The sequence below is a fragment of the Athene noctua genome, chromosome 1 (genome assembly GCF_965140245.1).
Source record: "Athene noctua chromosome 1, bAthNoc1.hap1.1, whole genome shotgun sequence".
NCBI classification, from domain to species: Eukaryota; Metazoa; Chordata; class Aves; order Strigiformes; family Strigidae; genus Athene; species Athene noctua.
Genome location: NC_134037.1, coordinates 59,463,907 through 59,488,053, shown reverse-complemented (window position 1 = coordinate 59,488,053; position 24,147 = coordinate 59,463,907). Strand labels below are relative to the sequence as shown.

General features: G+C 36.3%; 1 protein-coding gene across 12 annotated transcripts in view; it reads left to right on the top strand.

The window, feature by feature from the left end:
* TRDN (triadin) overlaps positions 1–24,147 on the top strand; it is a 244,997-nt gene that overhangs the window by 185,518 nt on the left and 35,332 nt on the right. For 10 of the 12 annotated variants that reach the window (XM_074896244.1, XM_074896239.1, XM_074896247.1 and 7 more), the window contains 3 exons: positions 8,497–8,526; positions 21,406–21,432; positions 22,521–22,568. In XM_074896244.1, coding sequence (XP_074752345.1) covers positions 8,497–8,526; positions 21,406–21,432; positions 22,521–22,568 — 105 coding nt within the window. The remainder of the gene's footprint in view (positions 1–8,496; positions 8,527–21,405; positions 21,433–22,520; positions 22,569–24,147) is intronic. The other 2 variants (XM_074896246.1, XM_074896241.1) reach the window with 1 other exon arrangement.

The following is a 24,147-nucleotide window of genomic DNA, read 5'->3' as shown; positions in this document are numbered from 1 at the left end:
TTTGTATATTGATTATTGGTTTACTACAACTTGGCTTTTTTATTTTGAGCATAGGCAAGAAAGGCCTATGGTCTTCCTGCTAGGTTCTTACAAACATATCTCTGAATCATAGGTAGGCTAATGAAGAGTTAAACATTGATTAGACCTTTAAGTAAGTTCGACTATTGAGCTTTCCATCGACCTTCTTATCTAATTTTTGTCTTTGGTTCTCCATAAATATTTCTGGTTTGAAAATTGATTTATTCAAATTTAAGTGATAATAAAAGTAAAAGACTTTTTATTACGAAAGATCAAATATTATAAAGAAGTAATACATGTCTGTAAGATGTTTTTAGCTGTACTTTTAATGAATTATCTTCAGTGAAGTGTCAAACACCCACCCAAAAGAAAAGTATTTTAAAAGACTTAATTAACTCAGTCTGATCAGCCAGTGAAAAAACTGGTGAATAACAGCTCCTTTCAAGTTCCAAAACTGAGTTTTTTCGAGAAAGGATATGTTTAATTAAATATTGTAGATTTTCACTGACTGCACACGAAGTGGCTGATGCTCAGTATATTTGAAAAGGAAACTCAGTATTCAGAAGTGATTAACACTACTATCTATTTTTTTATTATAAAATTAAGTCTTCTTCTCATAGTAGTTGATAGGACACATGCAAGATTTTCCATATATTATAGCAATAGAAAACATGAGCCTTGTTCCCAATGAACTTTCATATCACACAGAATTTTTCCACGTGAGCTAACATTTTAACATATAGATTAAAACACTTTAAGAGACACAAAGGATTCTGTGTTGTTGTGTCATCCATCTTGTAGTCTTATAGTTTCCTACTTGTCAAGACACAAGAACCAAGATCTGAATGTTTAGTGCAGGGTATGCCAAATTTAACTTCACTGCAGTACAAGGTCACATTAGAGACGTCTGTGATTATTCTAATAAAGAACAATGTCTTGAACAAAGTCTGAACTAGAACTGATTGTTTTTTGTAGGAACAGCAAGATATTTGGATAAGCAATGCCATAGTGGGGACTAATAGTGCTGAGTCTGCAGTCTTTACCAGGTTCCCAAGTGAGATGAGCTCTATTTGCTTCAGTTTTTCCTAGTGACTTGCATACGGCCTTGCATGTCACCTTTAGATGTACTTGACGCCTTGCACACCTCACTGAGAGCAATTGATATCTCACAGCAGTGAGAATAGTTCTCTTTGACTCTAGCCAGCTCTGTAAGAACTTAAAATATTTGAATTAGATGCTGTCAGACACATGATCAGGTCAACTGCCTTCTTTGTAAGTCTTGTGTATCTTAGATCTGTAAAGTGGCTGTTCTGATCATGACTGCAGATCCTTCAAAGCCCCTGGAGCAAGACTGCAACAGAAAAGTGCAACTTCAGTGGGAATATCTCATGTGTATACACATGTATAGTAATGCCACCTTAGTGTCTGCTATAGGATTCAGTCATTTTCTAGTCACCAAAGTTCATGATACAGCAAACCATATACAAGGTCATTTGGAAGGCAGTTCAGCTCAGTGGCTGCAGGTTTTTTAAAGCTGTTTCTGTCTTTTCTGTTCCATGTGACAGATCTTCAAAAGCCATTTCTTAACTGCTGGGATTCATACAAATGCAGCACTTCTAAAAGCAAACACAACTAACTCAGTGACACTGAATATATATGACAAGACATTGACATTTTGCGTAACCCCAATGCATAAAGTGGCTTTAAGAAACCGTGTGGGATGCTATGCTTCACTAAACCTCTCTTTCTTAACAATTATAAGTGACATGTCACACAGATCAGGCAGTTTGAGAAAAGTGTCTGTAGAGAAAAGTGTTCCAGAAACTTTGTGGCCATCACCCTGTAAAGAACTGCAAACAGGAGGTCACATTTATGAGCACTGGTAATTTTTTTTAGCCAGCTGAGAGTACACAGGGAGCTTCTTCAGTGGACATCTCAGTTTAAACTAGCCAACTTAAAAAACAACTTGAGAAACAGCAGTGGTTTGATTAGCACTTGCCACTTTACAGAGATCAGTCAAATCCAGTGTAAATTGCATTAATAGAAGTGGTCAGTGAAACCCTTTTGTTAAGACAAATACATTTTGAAATGTGAAAGTTGAACTCACACAAGCTGGATATAGGACTGAAGTAGAAAATCCTAGAAAACAGAGAACCTAAATGGAAGGTAGATATATTAGGTGTATAAAAATTGCAGTATCAGCCTGTTCAGATGGCCCACCCGTTACAGTACGTCATTGCTGAACACTGACGATAAGAAATACTTCAAGAAAACATCAGAGCTTTAAAAGTCAGACACTAAGATAATGACAGATACGTAAATACCAAGGCTGAGTTGTAGTGGGAGGTACAAAATTGCCATTGTGAGTCAGCACCTACCTGTAAAAAATCTTCAATAGACATGAGAAAATAAGAGAAAAAGACATGAGAAAATAAGATAAAAATAACAGAAATAACATAAATAATATGAATTAATACTATTTTATAAGAAAGAGGAAGGAGATAGAATTTTAATTTCAAAAAACAGTTGATATAAATTAAAGATGAGGCATGTTTTGTGCCAAACTATGAAGTGTAACATTGTCCTTATGGTTTGATACTTGATTGATTTTTAAGGAAAATATTCAAGCTGAATAAGAAGCAACTGCATATATATGCAGAAATATACATTCAGTAGTCAAAACAGATTTGTAAATGAAAGTATGTCTACTGATACTTAAGGTATTTCCTGGAGGCAGGGATGGCTACATGCTTATGTAGATCTTGATAACAGCACTATGAAAAGTCCTCTGAATGCATATATATAACATTTTATTTATACATGCTATACAATAAAACATAATTGTTGCATAATATTATTGTTTCACATAATATTTAAGATCAGAAACCAGGATTCTCTCTGACTGGGACAATGTACTTCTCAACAGCTGTCAGAATAAGGCTCCCTCTGGTTTACTGCCATTTTATGGCCGAATTGCACTCTTTTCTTTACAGATCCAGTGAAAAACTGTCCTCTCCCCTTTGTACTTTGGGCACTCCTGGAAAGTGAGATTGACAGAGAGAGATTTGCACCCTCTGATGCAGCAGAGAGATCAGATCCCTGAGTAGCTCTGCCACACTCCTTAGCCTTTTGCGATATTTTCAGAGATTTGTGCCTATCTTTGGGAGTGTGCTTAAATTAATCCTCATATGTTTTAGGTATCTAGTTTCAAGGACTCAGACAAGGATGGGAGAAGTCAGGCTTCTGTTAGTAGTCAGTATTTCCTGTTCCTTAGCTGTCGATGAGAGGCTGGACCACACTCCACACACAAAGGGAACTTGCTCAGAAATGTAACCACTCTCTTACCACCTCTATCCAGTGACTTTACAGGGGGCCTGATAATCCACAGAGTGTGAATCCTGATAACTGGAAGAAGAGTTTGCACACTTGTGCCACTTTCATTCTAGACACTGTGCTTGTGTATTCTCATTAAGGCATTGCTAGTAATAAAAACACTGTAAACTTTTGGGGGGGGGAGGTTATCTAGTGAGTTAAATTTTTGTTAGTAGGTCTGACAGCTATGTCTTACAAATTAGGCCAAAAAGGATAGTCAGGTTATTCAGGGGAGTTCAACCACAACATCTTACTTGCCCATCAATAATAAAATGCATGAAGATAATTGAATAAGAAGTTATTTCTCCAAACCTGTTCATTAAAACCTGGACCAGAGGGAGAAAGAGGGCAGGAAAGGTGTTTCCTGTTACTGAATGAGAATCATTATAAACATAGATGCTCCAAGCAATTTAAACACTAAATTCTCTCTGTTGCTCAGTGATACTGGTTCTTTTAGCTGTAGTTTCTTAACAGGATTAAAAATTCTCTGCCATGGATAAGAGAAATTCTGAACTCAAAAAGACTGGAAGAGAAAGAGAAAATAGCTGTTAGGAAGACCTGAGAGAGAAATATCACTTTATATGGTTCTTAAATATTTTAAAACAGTACCTTCTTCTCAAGCTATGAACAGATGGACAATTTATGGTAAGATGGGCAAAGACAGTATCAACTTAGCAAATGCCAGCTTCTTTGCTGCAGCTACCTACATGAGGTGGTTTTCACTTCAGCATAACAGCATGCATATGGACAGTTATTACAGAGTACCTGACATTGAGTCTGCATTTGATATTGTTTTACCATAATTTACATGCCTATAACCAAAATAAATGTAAGAACTTAGGTAAAACTTCCACCAACTTCAACAAATTCAGTGACTGTCTGTCTCAAAGTGTGTCACGGTAAATACAATATTTTAAATTACTCCAGGGTTATTCAGAGATTTCTAAATCAATCAGAAAATTGGTGAAATCATAATTAAAATCAGAACAAAACCAAATATCTGGAAAATCACATCATAGAGATCTAATCTACATGGTTTCTGCAAAAGGAAATTATGTCTTAGTAATAAGTGTTTTGAACATCTTAATAAAGTAATAAGCACAGCTCTTATGGAATGGTTTAAATAGGCCCTTGAAAAGTTCCAGTATAGGAATTACTGCAGAAACAATATAGCTGCTGCCTAAGAGGCACAGTATTGAAGGAAATAAATGTCTGATTAGGAAGCAGAGAGCAATTGATTAATTTTTATCTTGCAGCCTGTTTACAGAATAATTGCTTATGACTCAATGTCTGGACTCATGTTATATTCCTTAATTAACAGGAAAAGATAGACATAGTAATGTAATGAAATTTTCAGATGACATAAAATTAGTTAAAGAATTCAGGATCAGAAGTAGCTGTGATACACTGAATTTACAAGGTGAATGGGCAGCATGATGGCAAAGAAAATTTAGTGTCAGTAAATAGAATATAATATATACTGGAACAAAAACACTAAAGAATTTATATCTAAATTAACTATATAAATTCAGGAAAGGACCTAAGCATTACTGCAGAAAAGTCAGTGAAGAACTTTCTTCCATAAGCAGATGCATTAGGAAAAAATGCATATAGTATTTTAAAGACATTGCATAAATTAAAGATGCATCTTATCTGGAGTATTGTGTACAAAATTCTTATGTGATAATGTGGCACTGGAGTGGGATATGAAAGAGCAACAAAAGTCTCATAGAAAGAGAAATAGGAAAGATTCAGATTACCTTTGAGATTAATTAGTATGATCATGATAAGACTGAAAATCACAAATCTAAGATGAGGGTTCTTCAAAAACACCACAGAGGAAATGGATATCTAGATGGAAATTCAGCTTTCACAGACCAAATGTTCATAATTAATTACTGTAAATTTAGAAAGGCAGTTAAATTTCATGTCAGGTTGGAAACCAATTGCTTCTAATAAGAAAAAAACAGAATTTGTAGAAGAAATCATTCTTTGACAGTATTCTGACTAAATATCTGTTCCTGGCAACTGCTGAGTTATAAAGCTACGTGAAACAGACTATTGTTGAGCAGGAAACAGTGTTTTCAAGATTTTTGGTGTTTTCAGGAGATTTTCAAGATTTCAGAAATGTTTCTCTTTTCTGAACAGCTCAGAAAAAAAGTCCCTTAGAACCATCATTTCCTATGGGATTCAAGGACTGCTGGTGATCTAGATTCAAGTTTCTGATACAAGTTAAAAGCAATAGAATGACCCCAAACCTGAAATTTTTTTTTCTTCATGAAAATATTTGCTACATTGATACACTTTGTGATCTTTCTACCACTTGAAACTTATCTTCATTTTCCTAGCCCACTGAAAAATTTTTGAACAAGGTCTGTCATGGTTCATGATGATTTTTTTCCTGTTCCCAAAACATAAAAGATGGTGGTGCTCACTTCAAGTTTCTGGAGTAGCTGTCAGTCTGGATTCATGATCCCTTAAAATGGGATGTGTATCCTTGATAAACACTTTGCTTTATATCATATCTATATTAAGTGGAAATGTATGATTGGGTTTGGATAGGTCTAAAAAAGGAAGACTGTGACTTAAGACTGCTAATATAGTCCTCTTCGAACAGGTTTGTAGGTACAAATTCCTAATTCAAGAACTAGATGATACCTCTCATCAGTACAGTGCAAAAAAGCTGGCTTTCTCCAAATAATCAAGGTAAAAAAAGAACACAGCCAAGAACATCTCTCTCATCTGAGCATCACATTTCCTAGTTCATCATTCTACGTTATTTCATGTCCTTACCTGCCCAGCAATAATATAGTGCTCCCATTTGTTGGCATCAGGTAATCTGGCTTTTTATCAGTGTAGACCAAGATCCTTGGGTAATCTATCCATCTTTTTGCTGCATTTCAGATACAAACACATTGCACAGCTTCTGAAAGAGCAACGTAAAGGATATTTGTGTTCTTTTTAATTTATTCCTTATAATTTTAATTTTGAATACCAGGATTTGATCAGAGCTATTGGCAACAGCAGTCAGAACTGAGGTCTCTTCTGTCTCTCAAGATTTGTTGAGTATTTACAGTACGTTCCATCAGAAAAACTGTGGCCAAGGTGAAAATTCAAACAGATGTCACAACAGGATATGGTATCATAATAATGGAAATTAGCTAGCCATAACTGCAGTGGCAAGCATGGACAGACCTTGCTCTGCCTCTGCTTGCCTCGGGACCAGAAGCATGGTAAACTATAACCTGGCAGGATAGAGGTCAGGAGCTGCCCAGAAGTGCATTGCATGTTCTCTTATAAGTCCTAACCAGAGTCTTGATATTTGGGGTTTCTGCTGATTTGGGAGTCCCTCCAACACACTTCAAGTGGCAGTGTAAGTGTGCCTTTCAAAAGCTATTGAGGCTTCTATAGCAGCTTCTGGGGGAAAAAAATACTAAATCTGCTGTAATGACAGTTTTGTGAAAGACGCACTTCACAGCTTTGATATGCACATCACTTAGGAAAGCAAAGTGATTGCAAAGAGGGCCAGATCCTGGAAGCCTTGTGCCTGTTTTTCACTAATTCTAGGCATGAAACCTTTTTTCTACTGCTGGGCACATTTCTGAGATACTAAAAATTTATTTTGTTCTGAAAGTAGAGTAAGTGAAAGAAAACTTGAAAAATCTTTGAAATCAGAATCTTTTTTTTGCTGCAGGTCATTAATTGATAGCATTTCAGTAATTTCAGGTTTAACATTTTCAGTTTTGATCTTTTATCCAAATGTAATAATGAATGAAATAAAAGGACTTTTCATGTTAAGAGCACTGAAGAGGCAGAGATCGGCACGCAACCGCAAAATGCAAATACCTGAGACTATGCCTACTCCCTCCTTTGACCTCAGAGGACCCTTGATTTCCATCCTGCACCAGGGCACATTCTCCAAAGGAAAGGCAGATCTCTTTCTAAGTGTTTCCTTTCCAGTTCCAGTGCCAAATCAGGCTTGTTCATACTGGGAGCCTGGTGGTGAACACCCCTTCCTGGGGCAGAAGAGCTCTGAATATTAATTCCTCTGTCTTCTTTTGCCCACAAATGCTAGCCTAAGGCAGAGGCTTACTATCACAATTTCTAACATGTTTCAAAATAAAGTGACGTCTGTAACTACATTTTTAGAAGTTGCAGCCCTATAAATGTAGACTGGGGAATGGGTAGTGTATGGATTTCAAATAGACTTAAGTACTAGCTTGGGTCAGCTCCATCAGGATTACAGCAGTCATCTGTATATGCAGGTAACTTTCCCATTTTAGATACCTCCGTCCTTTTAGTAAAATTTGGATATGTTTTACAGTACCTGTTGCAGATACATGCAATGTTTTATTGGAGTACCAGCCTGAGTTTTGGGGGGATTTTTATTCTGTCTCCAGAGTTTGAATACTGGTAACAGCACAGCTTGCTCTGGGGAGCCGATTCTAGGTTGTTTAAACTGGGTTTAAGATTTAAAGCAGTAGTTTCCTTTAGTTTCTTTTCAGTCTTCCTTCCCACAAAACTCACAATGTGGGATGTGGAGGTGGGATTGCTGCAGAATCATACCTTGTAATTCCTTATGTTAGGCAGAGGCTTAGAAACCTGAACATGACTTCAGATGGTTTTTTGCTTCTTATTTTAGGCATGTGTTTACCACTACAACTTTAATAGCAAAACTCCACATATTTCTCTCAAATGGATGATGCTTCATAACCTTCCTTCAGACTCCCTTTACCCCTCCATGCCTTCCCATTATAGTCTATCCTCCTTTGCTGTTAATTTTACGATATTAAAACTGTGCTTCTATCTCTCAGTATTAGTGTCTGGGAGGAACGATGACTTTGAGACTAAAATCAAGTGTGAGAATCTAAAAAGATGTTTGGTCTCATCAATAGCAGAGCTGGGTGTCTTTGAAGAAACACTTCATCCTTCTGATCATCAGTTTTTTTCATATGGCAAAGAAATCTATTCCTATATTGCATAATATATGTATGGTTTGAGATATGTACACAAAAGGCTCATATATAGGTGTCTGAATTATTTTTACTGATATTACATGTTATTAACTTCAGTTGTGAAAATATAGTATTTTTATTTCTGTTTCAGCTGCGGTGAAAAAGGAGGGGGAGAAGAAAGGTAAATCAATTATTTTCCCTTGACTGAAGTGTCTTTCAGGCTGTGATCACTGTGAGAAATAATTCTTTCTTTCAGTGATACAATTGCAATGACATACACCACCTCATGTGCTACCATCAGCCGGCTTTATCTACTCCTACTGTGATAACACAGTTGTCATTTCCAGTATTGTTGGCTCCTTTTACCACAGGCCAACACAGCCCAGTATCAGACACTTCATCATTCTGATTGGGAAGAAAATGAAAAGCTTTTGTTACCATGTTAGGATTTGTCAAAGAGAACAAAACTTGTTCTCTGTGTACTGTGTGCATGCTGACCTGGCTGTTTGTTCTTTGCAGAAGGCGCTTTCCTTGGTACATTTAATTTCCTCTTTTCAGATATGTACATAGCATGAATGTGAGCTTTGCTGAAGTCATTCTTCGGTATTTTAACAGATTAGTAGAAAAATTCTCTCTGAATCAGAACCAAAACCATTAAATATTTAAAGATAAATATACTGTATTTATCAGACCCTAAATATCTATTCATAGTGTTGTCTTTCAGAATAAGATTTGCTGAGTTGAAACATATTTTTGTAATTTGTCAATTTCATTTCAACTGCAAAAATAATGAAATATTAGCACTAAAGTGATAATTTTCTTTAATCTATTCAACTTTATTGATTATTTGGTTTATAAACCATATTTTGGTCACTAAACTGGGAACATTTCAGAACTTTTCCATAGATTTCAGAGGATTATTTGAGATTTTGTACTGAGTAAGTGAGAAAAAGATTGGCTCTTTATTTCTGAAGTCGACTGATGGGGGATAATTTTTGGGCCGGGAGAGTGTCTTTTGCCTTTTCAAAAAGGTTTGGAAATTCTGTGATTCACATAGTTGCACAATGGAGACAACCTTTGCTGTCTATGCATAAAGATATTTTCAATCCTGATAATTTATTACTTTTTCTGTTATCCCTATACACAGTCATTAACTGAACTGGAAAAAAATATATAGTTTCAACTGTTTTAGCAGCATATGAGTGAAATCTTGGCTGTGTTGACGATAGTGGCAAAATTCCCATTCACTCCACTGAAGCCAAAATTTCAGCTCATGTGTTGAACAGAATAATAAAATTCATTTTGGTTATCAAAAACAACCATGCTTAATAGGTATCAAGCAGGATATTTTGTCCAAAGATTAATTTGCAACAACTGAGGCATAAAAGGTAGCACATGAAGCAGGGAAAATCAGAAAACTGGCAACTACACTTACAGCTATTGGTTTTCAGACATCAAAATGCCTGCTGTGTTCACAGTCTTGAATTTATCACATGGACTGTTACATCCTTAATGGAAAGAAAAGAGTGAAGTAATTGCTAAGGGTGCTACTTCTATCAGCCTTGCCACAGGTTATGGGTCCATTCATTTACGGAAGAACATCAAGGGAATTTGTTTGAAATATGTACTGTTTGCCCTTAGTTCATTTTTTACAGATGAGGATTTTTCTCTTCCTTAACCATAATCTTCCCAAATAAAACTGATTTAAAAAATGCATTTTTTTAATGAACATTCTTGGAAGTTGGATCAATTTTTCCATTTTATTTTATTTTTTATGTATTTTCTGCTAAAAAAAAATATTATTTCCTCAAATTTCTTAGTTTATTGAAAGGATTTTATCAACAAGTATAGACAGGATACTTTCAAGCACCTGACTCAGGGCAGATTGTATCTCACCCTGCTGGTTACCACCGGCTTACTTCACAGAAACGTAGAGGTGTGAACTGAAAGTCAGCTTTGGTCATTTATTTTTAGACTAATCCTCTTTCTGGTTTTCTGAGATCATAACCAACATTGTCAGCAAGGAAGGTAGTGTTTCTAGTGGAAAACATGTTAGTCAAATGAAATTTTCCAGTAACTAAGGAAAACTGGTTCAATGATGTTCCCATCTTCAGTAGATGTGCACTAGACTGGACAAATGGAGACAACAAGGCCTCTTCCAAAAAACGAACATGCCATGCTTTAGCTTTCTCACCTAGCTTCACACTGTCTGCAGGCCCCACATGGAAAATATTGCATGTTACTAGCTAACTCCTAATATGATCAGATTTTATTTATTTCTGCTTAGTCTCCTATCATAAAAAACTGCTCCAGGCTGCATGTGTATTCCTCTGACTGGCAATAAAAAGGGGCAATATTTGATAGTTTTGCTTAAAGATACAGTAATTTTTGTCCAGCTGCAAAAGTTAATAGAAGTAACCAGGCAGCACTCTAAATTGACTGGCTCATTATCCAAAATATATTATGGTAGTAGCATGTACAGTTCAAATACCACTTTAGCATTTCTCATGCGAATCATGCAGCACATAAGCACTGTACTGTACACAAAGCTTTCTCCAATTATTCTGTCTTATTCAAATACACACCCCTCATCTAGAAGAACAAGAATAATGAGCAATACTGTGACAAGCCATCATAAAAAGAAAAGAAGATGGAATGACAATTTCTATCGATGGTATATTCTGTGCATAGCATAAATCAGACATGAAGGAGTTTGAAAGAAGAGACAGAAAAGAACAAAATTAAGATGGAGAAAGCTTACGTACTTCACAGATTTCTCCAAATATGAATGATACTAGCAGGAACCTTAAAGCACAATTTATGAACGAAGTTTATGCATTAACCATTTCTATTTGAAAGGTTAGCTCCCTAAGACTTTGTGACTGAAGTCCTAGAAAATAGTTAGCTTCGGCTTCCAGCATCATGTTATGCCTTCTTTCAACATGTGTGAGGTAGAGGTGCTGTCACAGAAATGTGTAGAAAGTTGTCAGTTCCTAAAGAGCAAGAGCTAGCAACTCTTTGCATGAGGAAGGCACTCCCTAAAATCCCCAAGAGCAAATCTGGCTGCCAGTAATAAGAATTTTTAACTCTTGCTCACAATTCAAAACACTTAAAGCAGGGATTCAAGTGAATTACAACAGACTCAGGCATTGGTGATGTGAGATAAAGCCCATCAGCTTTAGGACACCTCCAAAAAATGATAAACAGAGCTGTAAAACCAAAATATTTGACCATATTTTTCAGTTTTTAGTGTCCTTTTTAAAGGAAAGGATGGTTAATATTTTAAAAACCAAACCAGTATTTTTATATTTCAAAATAGAGTTCCAAAAAAGCTTTGTTTGAAATGGGGCCAGATTAAAGCCTATTTCAAGGTCTCCTAGTTCTGCATAAAACGGAATTTCTCATTTCAGTTCATAGCTCCCACACCTTATTGATTTCTGACTAAAGGGGCATGAACTGAGATGAAGATGCCAAGCAAGCAACCTTAACAAGCTTAGTAAATTCTCTCTCCAGGTCAGTCTCAGGAAAGCTTGCCTGAAGGTTCATTACTTCTGTGATTCTAGTGAACCCAAACAGGATTTAACCATCTCATAATCCCTGTGGGTTATGCATCCACATGCCTACATGTAAGAAGATCCATCCCATTGTTTAATGTGAATCACGAACCTGAGTTGCCAGGAAGTTGGTTCCTCCAGGCTCCCTATAGCAAATGAACAAGGGAGAGACAGCCCTGTCTTGTTTCTGAGAGCAAGTTAGAGTGCACATCTAATTCAGGGTAGTTGTCTTCTGGGAGTCTCATCTCCTATATAGACTACATACAGTTAGACATGCTGAATACTCCTAAGCTAGTGAGATGCAGAAGCTAGCTGCCTGTCAATAACATGACTCCTGTCCTGATTTTCAACATTATCGCTCTGGCAGCTTGCTCTTAAATTCATTTAATATTTTTCAGGAAACCAAAAAACACATTCATCTGACAAATTTCATCAATAATAAATTGACAGGACAGTATGAAGGATCACATTTTGACCTTTTCCTAATAAATGCGTCATGGTATAAAAAACTGCATACAGTCTGAGTGGAGCTAATATCACACAAATGCAGAAAATGGGCAAGGCATGTACATTCCAGCCCCAAAATAACCATTTTTGCCACTCCAGTAAAAGACAGTTTCCTTCAATTACTCCTGGTAATAGTACCCTATCCATTGCTTGAAAACTGCTGCTCTGCATACAGACTGTGGTATAAACTGGCCAAGGTACAGCTGTGTCCATTTTCAATGTATATAAAAATCAAGATGCTTTCCAAACTGAAGAACTGGGCAGTAGTGCATTTCAAAACAGCTTAACTTTGGAGCTGAACAGAAAAACTGGAAGGCGGTCTACTTATTCATAAAGCAAATGGTGGCAGCAGCATGGGATTTCTGCTCAGCTGCACGTGTCGCTGGTGCAAGGCGCAACATGAGCCACACATTCATTATGTGGTTTTCTAACATGCCTCAAAGGATAAGAAAATGGACTTTTTAATTCTATAACTGCAAAGTGGATTGCACAGCCTCCTAACAGAATGTGTGTTCTTTAACAGAGGGGAAAGAAAAAAAAAGAAAAAAAAAAGAAAAAAAAAAAGTAGAAATACTTTTAAAAGAATTTCCTTAAAAAAAAACAGTATTACGTATGATAAAATAATAAAAACAGTCACATGCAACTGTGCTGTTTAAACTAGCAGTGCTATTTTGGCTGTAGTTGAAGGCAGGCATCTCTCTCGAGGTAACAGTCGTTGAATTAGCCACAAGATGGAGCCCAAAGGATCTTTGAGCCGGTGGTTAACATTGCCTTCCTGAATCAGATTAAGAACTAAATAACGCACTTTTTCCGAAGAACACTTTACAGGAGTCTTAAACTACATTTTATTCTTAAATGTAACTCCACTCCTGCCTAAAAATAATTTTTATTTAATAGATGACTGGCCATGCATTAGTGAGCTTTGACTTCCCATGCTGCAGCAACAAAATCCTGGCATTTTCAAGGAATATTGATATATGGAGAAATTTCATGAATATGGAAAATGCTTTAAAAAGTTTACATTAGTTAGCTGAAATTTGATTGACCTCTGTTTACCTTGTCTCAACAGTCTTGGGAGGTAGAAATAATTTATGTCCATTTTGCAGGGTTATGTGGCATTTAATGATCTGTACAACCTTTATTGAGTGATGGCCATATCTACAGGGACCAGGTTTATGTACTTTCCATGTTGCAGATATTTCAGTTAGCATAAAACATGACCAGAAGACACCCTTCAAAGTACCCACTCAATATAAGAAGAAAGTAGGTAGAGGAATGATGAGTGCAGCGGGATCAAGACTTTTCACTGAATTCATACATTTAAGAACTTTTTTAGAATGTCAGATGAATTTAACCATTAAGAAACTTTAACTCATACAAATTTAGATGTCTAAAGTTAGTCATCTGCACTGAAACTATTCACCCTAGTCCCACTTTAGATTTAATGGAGAAAAATAAGCATCTGCAGAGAGTGTTTCATCTGTCTTATATCTGTCAGAATGCAAAGAATTTCCCCCCAGAGATACCTATATTTCTGACTTGATTATAACAAGGAACATAGTTTAGATTTAGTAACTAAAATAGAAAACAAACTACAGCGAACATCAGGAGAGTTTGTTGTTAATTATTTTACCAACCCTCCCTCTCTTCTAAGAATCTGACATGGAGAGAGAAGAAAGGTGAGAAAAAACAGGAAGTCATTTATAGATCTTAATAGCTGATTGAATATCCACTCTCATTGTACTTAGATGGCAGGACTAATGCAATTGTTTAATCTAAATTCTTAACATTAAAGTACAAACTCCATGTTTATCTCCTTAACACCTCTTTTTCAGTGTATTCATAGTTAAGACACGTAAAACTATGATGCAAACTTGCATCAATTTTTAAAAAAATAAATACCCACAATTTTATTCTCAACAGGATTTAATCTAAACTTTGTCATTGGTTACATCTTTGTAATCCATTCAAGGTAAAATTGAGATTATACTTTTTTTGTATGTCTTATGTAACAACAAACCTGCAAATCAACTCACATTGATAGTCCTGGCATAGCATTTCCATTGCAATTATGGTTACAACTTGTGTTAATCTTTCTTACTCGCCTTAAAGTACAACAGTAATTTATTCAGCCTCTGCTACCAATAAATGGAGGCAGTTAAACTAGTATTTTGATGATTATGAAACAGCTGTGATTTCTGAAGAAAGACTGATCTGTGTAATTGGTGGCCTGTGTTGTTACTATGTTAGGTGCAATACATGTATATTGGCATCGTGTCAGCAACACTCTCACCTGCCAATCAGCATAATATGCTTAAACACCTGGATATTCATATAACACATGTTTAATTGGCTAAAAATTTCCCCATGGGATAAACTATTATTTTATTGCTCTGTACAAAAGATGTCTGCGAATGAATGTTTAGAGGTATTCTATTCAGATGAAATTCCAGAATGAACAGTTATTCTGGTGGTAATCTACATTTCCTTTTTTATCTATGCAGACATCATTTTCAGAAATGTGCTCTTACGAAGTTGTAATTAAAGCAAAAACAGTGATCAGCAACATTTCATGAGGAACGAAGATGGCTTAAGACGTTCTGCCTCTAGAAGCTAGTCATTAGCCCTCTGCTTTAATCATCATATTAATTTGCGTAGAACACTGGGAACAGTCCACCTTTTCAAAACCTAGTTATTTTTTATTATTCTCCACTCCTTATATCAACTAATCTCTCCTCCAAAATTCTTCTTTTCTAGATTTTCATGAGGTCATCTTATTCTTGTCTTAATGGCAATTATTTTATGTTTTTAATAACATATGTAATAACATTCAGCCATGATTATACTTTTACAAATCCAGTCATAGATCAGAAGAAGCTCAGCAAAGACGTTCATATTCAATGTAATTGCATGGAATCTGGACCCAAGGGTTTAGTTTGGCACCTTTCACAAATAACAGACATTATGAAATAGACTGAAGATTTAAATATAAATGAATGTTAACATCTGCAGGAGGTGCTCTTTTTGGCTCTAATTGTTTATATACAATGGTGAACAACACTACTTTTGCATAACCAATATTCAGAAAACAAGTATCACTCTAACATCCTACATCCCTCAGTCTGCCCAGTTTCACTCAGTTACCCTTTATGAGTCAATAATCTGTGTTGCAATAAAGCATGGCCTGAGCTTGGCTATGTGTTGCCTTAGCTATATGCAAATGTAAAACTGATATTACTAAGAGTGAAAGCTTGTTAAGCATATTCTCCCTCATCTGTATGTTCCCATCCAACAATTTCAGGGAAAAGCACATGAAAACGTCAGAAGCTGAGGATGATATTGAGAGGAAGCTCTTCAGGTCTTTCGCCACACGTGCCTAAAGATGAAATGCATTAATGCAGCACATGTACCTCATCTACATTTGACTGAAATTTTATTCTTTCCAGCTCCGTCGATGGAAGATTGTCCTCCTGGGATTTTAAGACTTATAGTACTTTAAAGACATTAGCTTTCAGTGCTATCATACAAGATTGCTGTTTCAACAAGACTTACATTTCCCAGTGCATTTCTATTGTTTAACTGACAAACTGGGAAACAGAGAAAGATTGGGATCATTATTGATGCTCCCTACAGGCATGCATCTCAGATTGAAGTTGAAGCAATTCCTCTCATTAAAAATCATTTTAAAATGTTGGAAATGTCTGTACTTCTTTGCTACTTCTACTATATTTATGCCATGCTAAAGTTTCTCCCTTCCCTCCTCTTTCTGAACTACTTTTTGTTTTTCCCAGCTATATAAGGTATTCTTGAATTGCCAGTTAAAAATAAATATTTAATTAAAAAAAAAAAAAAAAAGTTTTTCTAGACAACAACAGCAAAATCCCCGAAAACCCAAAGTCAGCACATTCTTCACTATGCAGCCTTGAGGTCTAAGGCAAACCAAACAGCAAGGACACAAGCATGCTAACTGTATGAAGGCAGATATCTGGAACCAGGCTGCTCTGGTAATGGAAATAAGGCACAAGGAACTGTGAGAGCAGCCTGACAGCTATTTGGTGGAAAGTGGCAATAGAAAGATCAGTCTGTTGCAAGTGAATACCCTACAGGCTCTCATATCAGTTTATAATTATAAATTATAATGGCAACCATGGCATTTTAGGAGGGCTTGCCTTAACTATTTACCCTGTTGTCATCATTCGTCACAAGAGTCCTGCTGAAAGAGTGGTCCGAGGAAGTCTGTGGTGCTGCACAGACCCAGACACGCACTCCTTGATAATAAGTAACAGTGAGAGCACTAGCTGGAAGCTCAAGTTCTCTGCTTCCCTGCAAACCTTCCAGACAGCCTTAGATAAACCGCTTTTAGTATGTCAAACCTATCATGTTAATGTGGGATAATACTTCCTTAATGTGTAGAAACATGGACAAATATCCTGGAAAATGGTAGGTTCAAAGTAAACCAGAACTGTAAAGTGAATGCTGTAAGGAATCATGAGATCCTGTAAGGATAAGGCTGGCACTTTAATATAATCATACACCATCTTCTTCTATTCATGCCACCACCACACTCTTCTTGCTTCCTTTGCTTTAACCCATCCGTAGGGTAACTATTGGCCATACACTGCCAAGGCAATTTTCTAAAGTAGAGCAGAGGTCAGGGTGAGCACAAGCTATTCTCTTTATAGGAAGCTTGCTGCAGCTAATCTGTTTTGTGAAGAGACATTTTTTTAGACATATGCTCATTAGACTGTTTTTTCTGCACAATCAATCCGCCAGCTGCTCAGTCAGCCAGCAGGCTTGAGTAGGACGTGGTCAGATATGAGGGATCAGGTCTGCTGATCTAGAAAACTTGTGGGACCATTTGACTTCTTCGAATGACAAAGAGTACAGACAATAACTTCAGAAAAGTGGGGAGATCTTCTTGAACAAAGTGGTAAATCCTAATATCCCTTCTTTTCCCAAAGTTGTTATCGTCTGAGACTTCTGAACTGGCTCAATGTAAGGAATATGTTTTATTCTGGTTGACTTTTTGGTAACATAGTTGCTCCACAGCCTGAAAAACCTTGCACTGACTAGAACAAAACTGTTTTATTCAACCTTGAATTTAAAGCACATTGATGATTAGGCACAATAATGTGGCATACTAAACTCTTGCAGACTACAGTATTCCCTCTGAATTTTGAAGGAGGAATGTCCATTAGTTTGTCTAAGGAACAAATTTTTAGTTTGTCTAGAGTTCATTTTCAGGGACAATGGACTTATTTATCTTGAATAAGGAAATCAAAGATTTATCCTTGGTCATGATGCATAAACTGGAAGGTTAAGGCACAAATCTTAAGAATTCTATTAAAAGACTCCTGTTGATCTTAACTCCTCGTTCAGCCTCTAATGTTACAAATTAACATCATGGGTGTGTTTGTCTAATGCCCAGTTCAAATCCTGTTAAAGAGTCTTTGTCTTCTCTTTAATGAGAGATGATCCAGACTCTTACTTACACTAATGGAAAGTAACTTTCTTATTTATAATACACATAAAATTAGAAATAATTTTCTCAGTTGCAGCATGTATTCTTATTCTGTTATTCTTCGCTAAAACAAGTAGTTCTGGCATTACTTTCATTTCCTGTACAACATATTCTTTTCTTACAGAGTGTGCACACTCACAAATATATTTGCTGTCTGAACAGCAAATAACTGTTATCCAGATGGAAAATAGACATGTTATCATCAAAAATCACGTTCTGCTTTTAGCCTCACCAATTTATGGTTCAATAAACCAGAGGATTTCTTTTCTGAACCCATATCAGAAGCTAATTTACAAAAATATGCCATATAGAATTAATACCCTTCTGACATTCAGAATAGCAGACAAGAGTCAAAGAAAATTTAAAGTGAATGTGAAAAGCTAGCAAGATAACTACCAAGCCTAGCTACCAAGTTTAATTTAGAATGACACAAAAGAAACTTCAAAAACATTTTTGGTGAGGGCAGAATCAGGTAATTTTATTGATCCAGCTCAGATCTTATGTAGCTTCAAGTATTTCATCAAAGATCCAGCTGTTCTCATTAGATCTGAATCTGACCCTTTTCCTCCTCTAATATAGTTTAAGTGTTAAACAAATGGAAATAAAGTACTTACTTAGGAGTGAATTTTCTAATGTTGTGAACAACAAGCAGTTATTTACCCAACAGGTAGTCCTATTAGTTAATAACATCGGAACAGCTGTTTGAAGTGACACCAAAAGTTCATCTAACCCAACATCCTTTCTCCACTAATGGCCAAACAAGCAAAGGCCTAAGGAAGGGTACAGGAATAGAAAGGCCACATAGAGAGGGCCTTGTGACCTCCCAAGATCTCAGCTCAGGAACTTCCCAAGCCAGAAACAATATCTTCACGTTTAAGAGCACTTGATAGATATTTTTTTCTAATTTGCCCCGTCGCATTTTAAAATCATGAAAATTTTCAACATCTGCACATTTTACATGGAGCTTCACAGTTTATCTAGGAACCATATAAAGAAATATTATTTAAACAAGATACTACATGAAATGAGTGAGAGCAGCCTTTCATTTCTCACCCTTTAGGTTAAATACCATTTAATATTTCATTATATATTCTAGAAAGTCTGAGCAGGTCATTGACATTTAGCCTTTACCTTCTTCCTGTTTTCACTAACTAGACTAAAAATCAGGGTGTCTGTGATATAGACAATTGTGATACTGTAAAAATTAAACTAAGCGTCTTAGGATCTCATTTTTCAGCTTTTTACTTACTCTATAAGTCATTAGAATTACAACTTTGATGAGATAATATGACAGATAAGGATAGGATTAATATTGAACGGACTGAAATCATAGTTAACAGATTTGGCAAAACATAAATGTTTTGTAAACACTTTTAACTTTAGAAGATCCTCATTATTTCATAAAAACATGTGGTAGAAATATCTCTGAGTGTTACACTGGAATAAAGAAGGCTATGCTTTTAGGTAAAGCTCTGATAACAATAATGTCAGTGTTCAAGCTCTGGCTGGATACTGGCACTATTTCAGATTGGCTAATTAATACCTCCACATAAAATATGGACAAGGGCAACACAGATACATTCCTAAACTTGAGGGACCAGTCCTCGACTGAGTTCCTATTGCTTTAACGTTCTCTGTGACTCATATTCACTAGCAGCAAAAGGGAAATAACTGCACTGACTTCACTAGGATAATGATTTTGGTTTGATTTTAGTGTTTTCAGACAAATTGCAAACCTGCGATGAGGATGCTATAACAAAAGCTTGTTTGTAAAATTCATTAAGCAGTGTCAGTAAAGAGTCTTTAAATTAATACTGTTCATATGTGACCTAGCTCTGATCATTGTTGGTGGTCACTGAAAGTGTTATGTGACAATATTCTGTAATGTAAGTCATTATACCAGCCTCTAAAATACAGATTGCTTTTTTTAATATTTGCCATGTGTTTCCTTTTGCAAATTGAAATTCATAGCTAGATGAGCATATCTCACTATGTCTTTTGGCACAATACAAAATTAATTTTCTTGATAAATTTCAGACATATTTTAGACAAATTAGAATTTACACAAGTTTATGATGTTTAGGGCTCTGTTTTTTGTGGGTTTTGGGGTGTTTAGGCAAAACAATTGAGCCTAAATTTACAAGAAGGTTTTCTTACGTACATAAAGGTAAAAAATGTGTCTTTGTCATAGGATCCCTGTTTTTCTGCTGTTTCTTATTTATGATTCCTCACTTAGGAGCAAGTATATACCTTTAATTTGTATCTTTAGTCTCTATTACCCCCCAAAATGTTCCACTATTTTTGCATTGCTCTGCACATGATCTCCAGCTGCTGTCGCCTTAAATGCACAGCAACAACTTGGATTAAATAGAGGCTGGATATAAAATGGGAGCAGTTTTATACTGCAGGGAAAAGAAGCAAAATGAAAACCCACTTGCACAGCAGTTAGTTTTTGCCCCGAGTGGGAACTCGGGAGCTCAGTGAATCACATCCTGGGAGCTCACAGCAGCAGAATTATTGCTTGTGTTGCTGGGCCTACAAAGGCAGCTCATCCCCTGCACTACTGTAACTGTCTGTGGGATTACACTCTTCCACACACAGCAGACTGCTACATGCAGGTGGTAGAGCCTTTAATCTCTTAAAAACAACAGCTGCCTTGCCAAAGTCAAGACAAATCCAGCTGGTAGGCTAGGTCTTGGCATTTCACTTCCTTCTGTAGAACCAGTAATGGCATTGGGTACAGCTCCCTGAGCTCTCACTTAACCTGAGAAACGTTCTCTTAAGGTCCATGGAAAGTATTAGCTCAGTTTTCAGTTTTATCTCATCTGTTTTTTCTGGAAAAAAGTAGAAAATGAAATAGCACAAAGTTTAGGAACTGTGGCACTGAAATGCTGAATCCTTTTGTTTAGATGTGCCCTCAGTATGTTAATTATATTTTTTAATATGTCTTTCTACTCCTTGGAGTATGACTGAATGTGTCTGAAATGCATTGACATCGCCAAGGCAGGTGCAATTGTCAGGGACTCTTACATTTAGATTGCCCTAGGTGTCATTTCATCACCCAACCTAAAATTATTTGTCTGGCTTTGTCCTGTATTGGACAATTTATGGCCTGAACTTGCCCTGTCTCTTAGCAGGCATGACCTGAGCACCTCACCATAGCAAGATAGTTGCCCTAGGTTTGATATATATGGTCTCCATTTAGCGAGGGCAACTCAGCCCACCAAGGAGATGCAGAGCCTTCCAGGTATTTATATCAAACATTAGCTAAATGAGGAAATTAGGGTGCCTGTGTTCCTTAACTAAGTGTCCAGTTAGGTGCCTGGGGTGAGTACTATAAGACAATGCTAACTGTTGCACATTTTAATATAGATTTCACTGAACATTTATTTTATGTGTCTACAAATGTCATTAATACATTAAATCCTGTATTAGAGTCACAAAATTATTAAATTGCACCTTTTTTGTTTACTTCTAGCTACCTCAGAGAAATCTCTTGAACACAGTAAGTATCAAGTTGATAAAGAATATTTCTACTGCAGCTTTTAGGAGGAAGGTATTTTTTACATTGTCAAAGCTCTAGTAGTTTAAGATGGGATGCATCAACTCAAACTCACAGGAAATTTGGGCTTACGAAACAGGCTTTCCATTACTGTCTTTGTAATGCAAGACCAGGTGTGTTTCACAGGTCTCAGTTTGCATGGAAACCATTTTCCAATTCAGGCTAAGACCCTCCTGTGCCCTCTGCCTCCATGACAGTTTTGCACCGGAAAAAATCAAGGGGGATACAGATAAGAAGAGGTCTGTGCAATCCTCTGGCTAGGGCTCTGATCCAAGCCACAGCGAGATTTATCTCTTGGTATGATGCAGCCCTCACCTGCTACACAATTTAGACATAGCTGGTATAAATCAGAATAAAACATATTTTTAACATTCCTCTGAAATGCCATAACTTTCTTTTTTCTTTAACATAGTGTTGCGTTTTGGACATCGCAAAAAACCAACACTTTAACATAGTGTTGGGTTTTTAAAGAGTGCAAAATTGCATACAGCTTATATTTTAATACAGTATAATATTTATTATTGTTACTGCTTCACTATATATCTATGGGGTCCAGGGTAACATAGAAATATGGAAAGCTATTTTTTCTTTATGCAGTATACTGAACTTTTATTTGCCATTCTATATGAGAAAACCCTACTTCTGTTTCAATAAAATACTTTCATGATTTCTATATTGAACATTAAGGAGAATTTCCTATACAGAAGATAGGTGATACCAATCAAAATTAGTAGTAGAAGCATTTCACAGTTTTAGAAATGCTATGATATTTCTAAAAAACACAGAATGGAATTTTGTGATTTCTTAAACCACATTAAAAAGTGAAAAAATTTCTTCGACATTATTTTAATTTTTTTAGGGATAACATTAATTAAATACCTTTTCTCAATAAAGATTTATCAATTTTTTTTCTCAAATCTAATATGATTATATAATGCCAAGTCCTCTTTTAAAAACATGATGAGAATCTTTTATTTTTAAAATCTTCTAAAAATTAAAAAGCTTTCTAATGTAAGGGTTCTCCTTTGCAGAGCACGAACCCGTTAAACATGAAAAAGCTATCTCTCAGACTAAGGCAGGTAGGTTTGGCATTTTAATTTCCAGTTACTCTAGGCTCCACTCAATAAGGATATGTATGGTCTGTAAAACCTACAGACTTTATTGAGCTAGGCAATGTTTTTTTGCTTTGTGTCATTGGCTTTTTCAGAGTTTGAGAGAGGGGAAAAACAAAAAAAATGAGGGTGAAATTTAACTAGAAGGATTCAACTTTCACAGTTTTTCATAGTTTCTGTGACTCTTTCTCTCATTGGTGCAGTATGGCTTATAAAGCATTAGCAAAACCCATTTTCCAGAGTTTGGGGAAGGAGTTCTCTATTCCTCTTTGGTACATCAAAGAGGAACACTGGGAATTACCTCATCTCAGGCTTTTTGGTAAACCAATTGTTACATGAAGTGGATCTGGTCCCCAAAAAGGACCAGTCTCACCGGGGTACATGATAATCCACAGAGAGACAGCCTCCAGTTTCTGAATCCCAGAATAACAGGAGCTGAAAAATTTAAAAATAATAAATAAACAAACCTGGACTGATTATACACTCTGATAAACTGTAATAACCAGCAACAGCTGGTTGCAGGACAGGTATTCCCCTTTCAAACCAGGGCTTTATGCCTTATCACATTCCTTGAGGAGGAATGCACTCAGGGATCCACCGTTGGGTCTGGTGCGAAGAAACAGGACTAAGACAATAGCATCATAGAAAACTCAGGTTTTGGTGCTCTGCCTACATCACTCCTGAGTGTTCTTACCAGATGCAGTGGGCACTGAAAAGCAAGTATCAGTGTCCCATCGACCTCTGTTGACAGGGCTGCTGTTTGAACTTCACATGAAAATGAAGTGCTCATGAATAAGTGATTGGATAAACCGTTTAAAACCTTATGTCTTCAATGATAAGCAGACAATCTTTTTTTTCCATTACACTTTTTTTTTGAACATTTTTTGAAAGAAAACAATTTATCCTATACATTTACTATTTTTCCTCTTTTTTTTTTTTTGTAATACAATATTCTACTTGTGAATGAAGTATTTTCATAGACATTTTGAGATTTCCTGCAAGCCTTGAGTATAGCTGATTTAGTGAAGTTGTATTGCTGTTTTTTTGTCAACAGGGAAAAAACAGTATTTCTCACTCCAGACTTCAAAGACACAGAGGCCAAGCTTTTTTTTTGTTTGTTTGTCTCTTTGATCACTTTTGTGTATTAACAGCTGGCAGAGTGCTTCAGCCAGAAGATGAGTGCAGGTGGTCTCAACCAAGGCAGGAACATCCTAGCAAGGAAGCCACCCTATCCAGCTCTGTGCACCCTGGGAGGGCTCAGAGGTGGCCAAACAGTGGGTTGCCCAGGCAGGTGGCAGGACCGCTCACCTTTCTTGCAAAGTGAAATTAGTCTTGCTTTACAGTCAGCCTGATCTCATCCCGATAACAGCATAAAAGTATATTTCCTTGATGAGGCATTTGCAAACATCAGAACATCATGTTTCAAATGAGTACATCTGACTGATTTGGAACTTACTCCAGTATAGTGCAGTATATTCCAGACTAAAGACCTTGGAATTTAAATGCTTGAAGGAAAAAAAAAAAAAAAAAAGGGGGGGGTAAGGCT